General features: G+C 38.0%; 1 protein-coding gene across 1 annotated transcript; it reads left to right on the forward strand.

The window, feature by feature from the left end:
• The first annotated feature begins 233 nt into the window (after nucleotides 1–233).
• LOC107263558 lies at nucleotides 234–5,127 on the forward strand. The gene is given in 1 exon segment (XM_015730886.2): nucleotides 234–5,127. A coding segment is annotated over 1 exon segment (1,020 nt). The 5' UTR covers nucleotides 234–565; the 3' UTR covers nucleotides 1,586–5,127.
• The last annotated feature ends 4,576 nt before the right edge of the window (nucleotides 5,128–9,703 follow it).

Below are 9,703 nucleotides of genomic sequence, written 5' to 3' on the forward strand. Positions count from 1 at the left end.
AATATCACATGCACAGATATTACAGCACAAAAGAACCGTCAATCTAGTAGGAAAAGTGCATTGCGTAATCCATCATAGGAAGTGGATACGTTTTTTTTCCTACGAGAAATCTCCGGAACCATGCGGTTTATGACATCCGATTTTATGAGAATTTGCCATTACTTTACTTATTAGAAACTTCACAACGATCCGTAGAATTAATAACGATAGTGTTTATTACAGAACGAAAGAATGCGAATACACATACGATACTGCTATTCACAACGTGACGATCATTGAAGGACCGACAGTATTACACGGTGGATCAATCAAGATGCACGCACTTTGGATAATCTCGCAAATCACGATTCTCTTGGCTCTGCTGTCACTCACGCAAAGTGAAGTTAATTATTATCATAGTATAGATATAAAAAGAAAGTGTTGTAGTTCTGGTTATAGTTTTAACGAACAGTACAAGTGCACACCAGTGAAATCAGGTATAGAAAATAAATATCACAAAGAAAATTAATTCCCCAAAGAGCAACCGCAAATTTACGAGTGTCCAGACAATCTGGAGCCTACGATAATGAACTATACTTCAAACTATACGTACCTCGCTGACTTTGCACAGAATAACTGTTGCGTGGAAAATTTAACAAGTGACACTAAAGTGATAGCGATATGTCCAAAGTATAAAGATTGTAGAATATTATTCTACGACGGATTGGCTACTGTTGTCTTTTGGGGTGCAAAAACATACATGCCGGCCAACATTGCCAACGTTTTTTTGTGTCTAATTGTGCTTCTGACACAGATGGTAGTATCGGAATTCGGGCAGAACACAGTATACAATCGTGCTATATTGAGTCACAATGCATCTCTTTTAACAATGGGAACTATGTTGATCCTGTTGGGATGCTGTGATCTTTGTCATTGTAATCTAAATAATCATGTTATCATCTCGTTGTGGCTACTTCTCCATTTCTTCACTCTGGCATCAGTCTTTTGGTTGAACGTTATATGCTTTGACATGACGACGGTTATAACAAGATTCAGATGGACGCCTGGTTCCAGTGAAAAGAATGAACGTACAGAGTATAGAAAATTTGTTATGTAATCGGCTGTTGCATGGGGCGGCGCATTTATACCCACTGCGATAGCCGGCGCTTTGGAATACATTCCAGATATACCAAACGACTTTCCTCTTAAAGTTAATTACTTAGATTTTCGAAAAGGACCTAATTACACTGTCAATTTATATTTCTTTGGTATACCATTGATCACGTTATTTTTAAATAACATCCTTTTCGGATTTACTACTTTTAAGATAATTAGCATACAAAAGAGCACCAAAATGGTTACCAATAACCAAACAAATATGCTAAGGAAAAGATATTTTCTTGTTCTCAGACTGTATTTGCTAATGGGTGCGCCGTGGTTCTTCGGTATACTTTTAGCGTGCTTGAATCATCTTATCGTATTAAAGATATGTCGACTGATTCAACCGATTCTGTGGATACTTATGTTAATAAGCCATAGGAAAGTACCACGTAAGATTATTGATAAATATCGTATTGCCACGTGGGATGACCGCCAAGTTACATAGAATAACAAAGACTCTGCTCGTATGTAGAGAATGGATTTGTCATCGTGCCATAGGTGAGTGGTATGTGTCCTATGGCTTTGCATTACGCAAGGTACGACTCAAGGAATCCCCGTCGAGGAGAAAAGGCCGTTCTGTCAATGATAACTGCTTCTTGGCGTATACGAAAATAAATGTCGTGCATACAAATATACGTACATTAGACTACGTACAACAACTCTCTGTCACATATTTATTGGCTGTTCAAGAATTTTATTAGTCCGCAGATACTCAGGTAGCCGCGAAGAGCTTCGTAAATATGACTGTTGATGAAGCGAAGATAATGTTAGCTTATGTAATATGTTTGTCCCATTAAGGAACGTTGTAAATATATTTCAGAAATGACAACTGAGCAATATTTATATTTGACCTTCACCATAAGCGAAATGTATTATTACTTATTTTTGAAAATATTTTGCCCAGTCATTCCTGAATCACGTGTTAATAGGTATTGATTATTGTAGACAAATTAAATGATTTACAGCATGTAAAAAAAAAAAAGAAAGATGAACGATTGTAAAGTACAAAGCTTTTTCTTATTTATTGCTTGTTTCTTTTCTTTGTAACTTCTGAATTACACAGAGCGAATATTTGCACTTGGGGATATTGTTATAATTACTTCTTACGGCCAATCAACTGATAGCCATGTAAATAATATATTTTATCACTATCGTTAAGACGATAAATTTATTTCTCAAGAACTCATTGCGGTTGAACAGAGAAATATTATCCTCGCAACCCGAACCATTGTTTTCCTTAAACAATAAGCCATTTGACTTTTTCGTTAAAGCGATTAGTGATGATAACTTAATCACCCACTCAAGATAGCTCGGAATGGAATCTGACTTTGTCATTTTCCCTGGCAACGGACCGTTTATTAATCTATAAAGGGTGGCATCTCTGGCAATTACTTGTCCCTCCTGTCACGGGATGATCTAACTCCGTTACCGGGCTCCGATATTACCACCCCATCTCGACGTTTCCACCCTTTGCACCGTTAGCTTCATAAAGTAATCTCTGACAGAAAATATCAAACCATTCTCATGCGACGTTAATCCGATAGTATCGTAAAGGATGGAGAATTATTTCGAGAAAATTTCAATCCTGCACAATTTCGTTTCCATCGATCTGTACAAAAGTAACGCATACTATTCGACGAGCAAGTTCATTCGCTTTTTTTTTTTTTGCATTTTTTTTTACAAATACATCGTTTCAGTTATTACGAATTTTTTCGTTCTGTTTTCGACAATTTTCCCTCAGGAAAAATTTCCATCGGTTTGAACTACCCCGCTCGTTACCTTCTTCGTTTTATGCTCTCTTTCTTTTTGTTTCCATTTAATTCCACTGTATGCAAACGGCAAACGAATTTTTCGCATATTCGCCAATCTCCACGTTGCAATGCAGCATACACGTGTATACGTACGTACCACGAATAAATCCCTTAGCTACTTTTCTGGCAAACGACCAAGTTTTAATCCTTCGAGCATTTCATTATCCATGTTTATTAGCGCATCCTGATTGGTTGATCGGTGATGGATCGCCATGACGTCACGCGGACGATATCCAATCAATCAAAGGATAAGCGGATTAATCTGATTACGCGGACCACAGCCGCAAACAACCGTCCTGGATTACGGATTCCGATTTGATCGAAAACTCTTCTAATGGCTGAGCTACTCGCATTTATTCGGTGTAATGAATTATTAAAACATCCATAGAAAGTCAATACGAATTTCATATTTCCATTGGCAATTCGAATAATCTCTGTACGTTTACAAACAGAGACAGAGCTACTTATAGCCTTTCATAAATGATAACAACAGTTCTTTCACATCCATCATTGTCAAAGAAAAGTTTCATTTCTACTGTAAATTTGACTTTGCTATCTTAAAGAAATATCAATCCTTTCTCCCCATAATTTATTACGATATTTCCACGTGAAACTGGTGGAGACAGTTCGACATATGAGGAAAAAATGAGTGTTGCGCATGACGGGTGTCCTTTCGATTACAATGTAATTCAATTACACTTATATCAGCAAAGGAAATTGTTCTCGAGGGATTGGATACATTTAATTCATACTCATATAATGTAAGATACATGAGATGTGTCGTACCCCTCGTATACCCGTCTGAGAGATACGAGAAATCCTACGCAACAACCCCTATCGTATCAGGACGGTCTAGGCCAAACTATTTCATCTGCAGTCGTAGTCCCCATAGCATAGGCTACAGGCTGACAATTTTGTTTGGGGTGACGAAAAGTCATGGGTGTGATACAAGGGTGAAACCCATACTTATGAATGCCAGAAAAGGGGTTGCTCGTTCGTTGCCTTTGTGATAAATAAATTGATCTTGAAAGTAGTTAACGTTTACTCTCAAATTCGTGCATATAAATATCGTGCACTTTTTTTAACTCGTAGTATTGAAATAGCGTGAGGAAAATCTATAACTAATTTAATACCGATTTTATTTCATTTTCGAGATAGCATCTACGTAAGTAGACGTTCACGGTCTTGTATATTTATACCGAACGCCGCTGTATTCCCAGCACATCCTGTGCAGAATTGATTTTGCACATCTTCGCCAATAGAGTGCTATTTATAAACCGGCGAGGCTTCGTGCCTATTCACGTTAGCTTTTTATACGTTGAACCATAAAACCGCCGTTTTTTTCAATAGGTCTATAAGTTAAATTACGCTCTTGAACAATATAAAGGAATTTCGATCGTAATCGTATTACAGTGTAAGAATTAAATCAGTCTTTATATTCGATAAGAAATTATTTTTTACAAAAAAATTTGTTCACCCTTTTTTCATTTTATACTCGTTTAATTGAAATGTTAATCTTATTGCTAGTACACATTGGTGTCTGTAAAATACAAAATGTAAATGATGTCGCTTGTAAAATTCCATATCTCGTTGTAATAACTCTTTAATTTTCCGTATTTCCTGACTTAGGTTCGTCGCGGGGTTTGCATAACAATGTGCCTGTATATAAGCGCAAAGAACGATGTCAGGAATTCACTAATTAAATGCCAATGTACAGCACGCCGCCATTGCAGGCAGCTTACGTTATAAATTAAAAGATCAAACTTTAATTTATGAAAATGCGATAAGAACGTTCGCTGTTTTAATAATATAAGAAATGATCCTGAAAGTCCTCCTGCATCTTCTATCTCGATGGTCAGTAGAAAGTTTTTCGATATCTCTCAATGCTCGGAGACATCACCTCGAGCTTCATTTACATATTCAACATATGCAAAGCGACTAGACGAAATTCTTTCGGCATTCATTTGCTCCCGTTCTCGAACAAAAGAGTTGGCTTTAGGTCAAACTTCCATGGTAAGGCAGAAGGATCGCAATAAATTAAAACCAGCGAATATCTTGGATTCTTACGCATGGAATTACATAGCCCATAGTTCACAGTCAACGTAGGATTCTCATTGGTGCGTTAGAATTCGTAGACAATTGCAATTTATTTTATTATATGTAATAATTGCACATGACAGATATATAATATTGCGATATTGTGATTAATAAAAATATTTGAAAACACTACGATTTTATATACTCTGGGGTAGCAACGTGTATAATTATAATGTGGTTAATATCGCACATGAAATTCAGATCCCACTCGTACATTTGGGAAAAAGGGTATGAAATATGAACCTATCGAGAGTGTACCATTTCAAATTATTCATAGGATTATTTTAGTATTTTATCCCTTTTATCATTAACATCCATAATTCTCGGAATAAATGATAAAATTATTGATTTTATCTACTGGATAAAGACACGCGATGACATTATGAATATAGGTTAGTAAATATTTAAATATCACACTGATGATATATGAGGAGACTTTAATAAAATTAATATGACGAGACATTTTATTTCAACATAACAGCAGAAGTCAGTAACATAGTTATTATTTATTAAATATCCTGATATCACACTGTGTTGTTATGTAATATGTATGTATACATATATACATGTTTAACAGTTTTTCCATATCATCGACTGTACCTACCTGTCTCAACTTTTCCAGACGTGTGTACCTAACGTGTCCATGGTACATGGAGGGGTTGAATCCATATGGGTGACGTAGGTGGACTGTTTGAGAAGGAGGGTATAGAGTGGGTTTGCATTATGATTTAATTACAATTTATGGGACGGGGTTTCACGCGGTACTCTGATTTGGCATTACCTCCCGCAGCCGTTGGCCCGTATCGCACATACCCCAACTCAACTCCACCCCATAACCGTCACCGTAGAATCCCATACCAAGAATCTACCTGTTGGCACCTGATGGTCACGATGGAACCGATTGCGCGGTATCAAGCGTAATATTTATTCTACCGTTTCATTTAAAAGCACAATGCACTGTCAGCCGGCAGAAGACAGGATGCCAGAAAGTTGATATATTACCATATTGTTCTCATGACTTTACTCATCCCAGCCGGTACCCGGCTAGACCGTCTAATCAATTTTCCGTAAAGCGAGTCGTGAAAAATCACAAGGAACAAAATTTACCATAAGTAGGACGGATGAAATTTATAGAACTACTTCAAAGCGGTACACCGATTTCAATTTACGTCACGTTTCTACATCCGGTATGTACTTGTTCTCCCAATAGGTTTAGGATCTCCAGTCCTTCTTAATAAGTATGACGTTACACGAGCAGCAATGTGTCAGTCTATCGTTGAAAATGTCAATTAAACAGCATCGACACTCCGCCTTCTGTTTTCTCATTGTTACGCGCAAGTGGCAGGCTGCAGGAGAGAGTAAGGTAGATAATGGGAAGACAGAGTGCCGGCTCGGAGAGAAGTTCAGGATGCTGAGGGATAATGAGAGCAATCTGCTCATCTGCTTGCCTGCGATGTCTCAAGTCTCTTTCTTCCTTGCGAAGCGGCGACTGTACAGTGGTTCTCAAAAGGAAGTAAGAAAACAAGAACAGTTCCGATACAATGGCATCGATATACCTATACATATTGTATATGTATCTCGAAAGTCTTTGATTAATGTGGAATCGATATCGAACGCATAATAAAAGCCAATAAAACAGCGTCATAAAATGCACTATAATGCTTACGTACATCACGTGCGATAATGATTAATTGATAATTTTTAATATTTTTAATATAAATTCCTATGCATTTATCACGAAAGTTCAATTATACAATGAGAGAGTATTCGCTGCTTAAAAATATTCCATGTGGTACATAGTAGAATTCACGAAAAATATCTTCTACATAATGCATATGTATGTAATATTTATGTTCTTATTGTTGAACGCGGAATAAGTCAGTCGGTTATTAACGAGCTGACCGAAGTATATTATCATAAACGCATGATCCAGATATCAAGTTAGCCCGTATTCTTTTTATTCTATACCGTTGTAGAACGAATATCGAGCCACTTGCTTAAAAACCTGTTTACACCGGAGACCGTTCTCAAACCGCATTTGAACCCGCTTCAAATCCTATGGTAAGTAAATGGTGGATATCATTGTACATCCGAAGCCACGACGCAAAGACGTATGCAGATAAATACCAGTATGAATAACGGTATGTTTATAAATAAAAATTAACGATCCGATTTAATATTTGCAATTCCAGTAAAACATTCCAAACTGTCTCGGAAACTTCGTCACTGTAAAGAAATATAAACCATGCTGAGGAAAGGCGTGATATTATTACCTTCAGCTTTGCTTCATTGAAATTTCATCACGTGCTTTGCTCCTATAAGAAAACATAAGAAAATTTCGAAACGCACCGTAAACCCTAATTTGCAATCAAGACGCTCGGCTATGAGAAACTGTAAGAATTTACAAGTATTGAGAACCACTATCTTAAGGAGGGCGGTCACATTCGGTAATTAATGACCGTGTAATCATTTTTCACGGTTCCTCTGTCGGTCCTGGACTTGCATTAAGCGCAGCATCTTCGCTTCGCTTTGCCCGTCTCAGCCTGCCTGACTTCTTCGTTCCAGCTTCTCCACCCACAAAAGCACCAAGTTTTCTGGATCGTATCACTCAGAGCGAAGGAACTCGACGCTATTGGACCATTACTAGGAATTGTGGTGCAGACAAAAAATGGCCGTTCTGAAAACGAATTTCCAGAAGCCCCTATCGCGTTGTACAGTGTCGCACGGTAGATAGGGATAGACGATCCTTTAATACCTATATGTAGAAGAATTTATTGAAGTTCGTAACGTACCACCAAATCTGTGGTCGATTTGCCAAGCAATAAAACCCAACCTGTATTTCCATTGTCCTGTGAGCAGCATCGAAGCTCAGTTCACATTGAGTGGATATATGCGCCTGCCTCGATATATCCATACGATCGGTGTGAATTAATGGCGGATGATTTTTCGGGAAAGCTGAAATATCGAAAAAAACTCGAATAGATTTTTGAGGGGTGACAGGTTGTTAAATAAAGGATCTCGCCCATAAACGGTTCTCGTGGCGTAGTCTGTTTTATGTCGTCCTATGCTCGTAGGGCATATCTGGCGAGCGTTAGAAACGCGTCCCTATCGAATAAACAGCCGCTCGTAAAACTCACTCGGTGGCCCGACTCGTTTCTAACCGATCCTGTAGCGTAGTCGGTACCGACATTAAGGGAACGCACATTGTCAATTGTTTACGCCATCTTGTTTTATCGTCCAAGAATCTTTTGTACGTCGAAAAAAACCTGCAGTCACGTGGGATTGATAACTTCCTCGATCAGTAAGAAATTTAATGTTCTCCAACAGCCAATAAATTATTTTCTAAAGCGGCGACTTTTTTTTCGTCAAAAACAACCCCGAGATATTTTCGATTGAAAATAGATACCGGATTTTCCAAGATACGACCTGACCGTGAAACAGATGCCGGAAACGTGGTGGGTACAATATATCTCACATCCGTTTCTGAGGTTGAAACACTTCACCTTCAAGATTCTACAGTCATTCACAATCCATTATTTCATCGAGATTCACGCTCTCTGTTTATCGTTTCTCGTTTATTACAGCATTACTCCGTGCGCATTCGTCGAAAGCGTATCTGTGGTTCTGAGTTTATTTTCTTAACAAGCGTTTAATTTGTTTTCTTATTGCCCTCAAGTGCTCATCTCAATCCGTTTCTCATACAGATATATATCGCATCTGACACAATCCCGTTTCCCTTTAAAAATAACCGTATCACTTTTTTTTTCGTTTTGAAAGAGTAAAAAAATTCAATGTTTTTTAAATTTCAAAATCTAACCTCTCTGTTGTTACTATAGAAACGATCCCGCGATGCCAAACCGTCTGTACCAGCCAATAACACCAATTAAAATGTCAGCGAATCACAGTAGTACTTGCCACTTAACAATACATCCATTTATCTGAAACTGCAGCTAACGGTAAATCCCATAAAAGCGTTCTGTAAATATGACGCGATACTCGAAATGTCAGAATCGTCACAATGAAAAAGAAAAAAAAAAAAGAATCAACTGGTCTTCCATAGAGAAAAGTCTCTCGCCTGTCCGTAACGTTCGAAGGATGTCTCACTTTTAGGTGACTCGTAGAGGAGGCGGTCCTTTGCCGTGTCTGATGGGCTTTATCTCTAGGCCGACTCGTCTCATAACGCGATTGTCGGTCCCCGAGTCTCGCGACTTGATCAGATTACCAACAGATAATGCCCACCGTGATAGACACCGAGGGGGTCAGAAGGGAGGAGGGACAGATGAGAATCGAGATGTAGGAAGGGTCGACCTTAATTCATTGGTAAAGACAGACGCAAAAATGTCATAATCTTCTTGTTAGGTTGACTGATTAAGAATGGGTACTTGTCTCCTTTGTTCGAGATGTACTTATGGGATTGACTCTATGGACCATAGTATTAGGAACTGCAATTAGTGCCTTATACTTATTTTCCATTAAAAAATAATAATAATAATATACAATGCGATGAGATCGACTTGGTACCGGTCCGATTATTTTATCAGTTCGTATGGTGTTGGTGGTGACTGCTTACTGTATGGTGTTGCGTGATACGGTCGGTGGTGGTGATATTTTTTTTTTTTTTCAAGGTGCTTGGAACATCATTGACATTTTGTTCT

This window comes from Cephus cinctus, unplaced genomic scaffold (assembly GCF_000341935.2).
Source record: "Cephus cinctus unplaced genomic scaffold, Ccin1 Ccin1_scaffold0160, whole genome shotgun sequence".
Lineage (NCBI taxonomy): Eukaryota > Metazoa > Arthropoda > Insecta > Hymenoptera > Cephidae > Cephus > Cephus cinctus.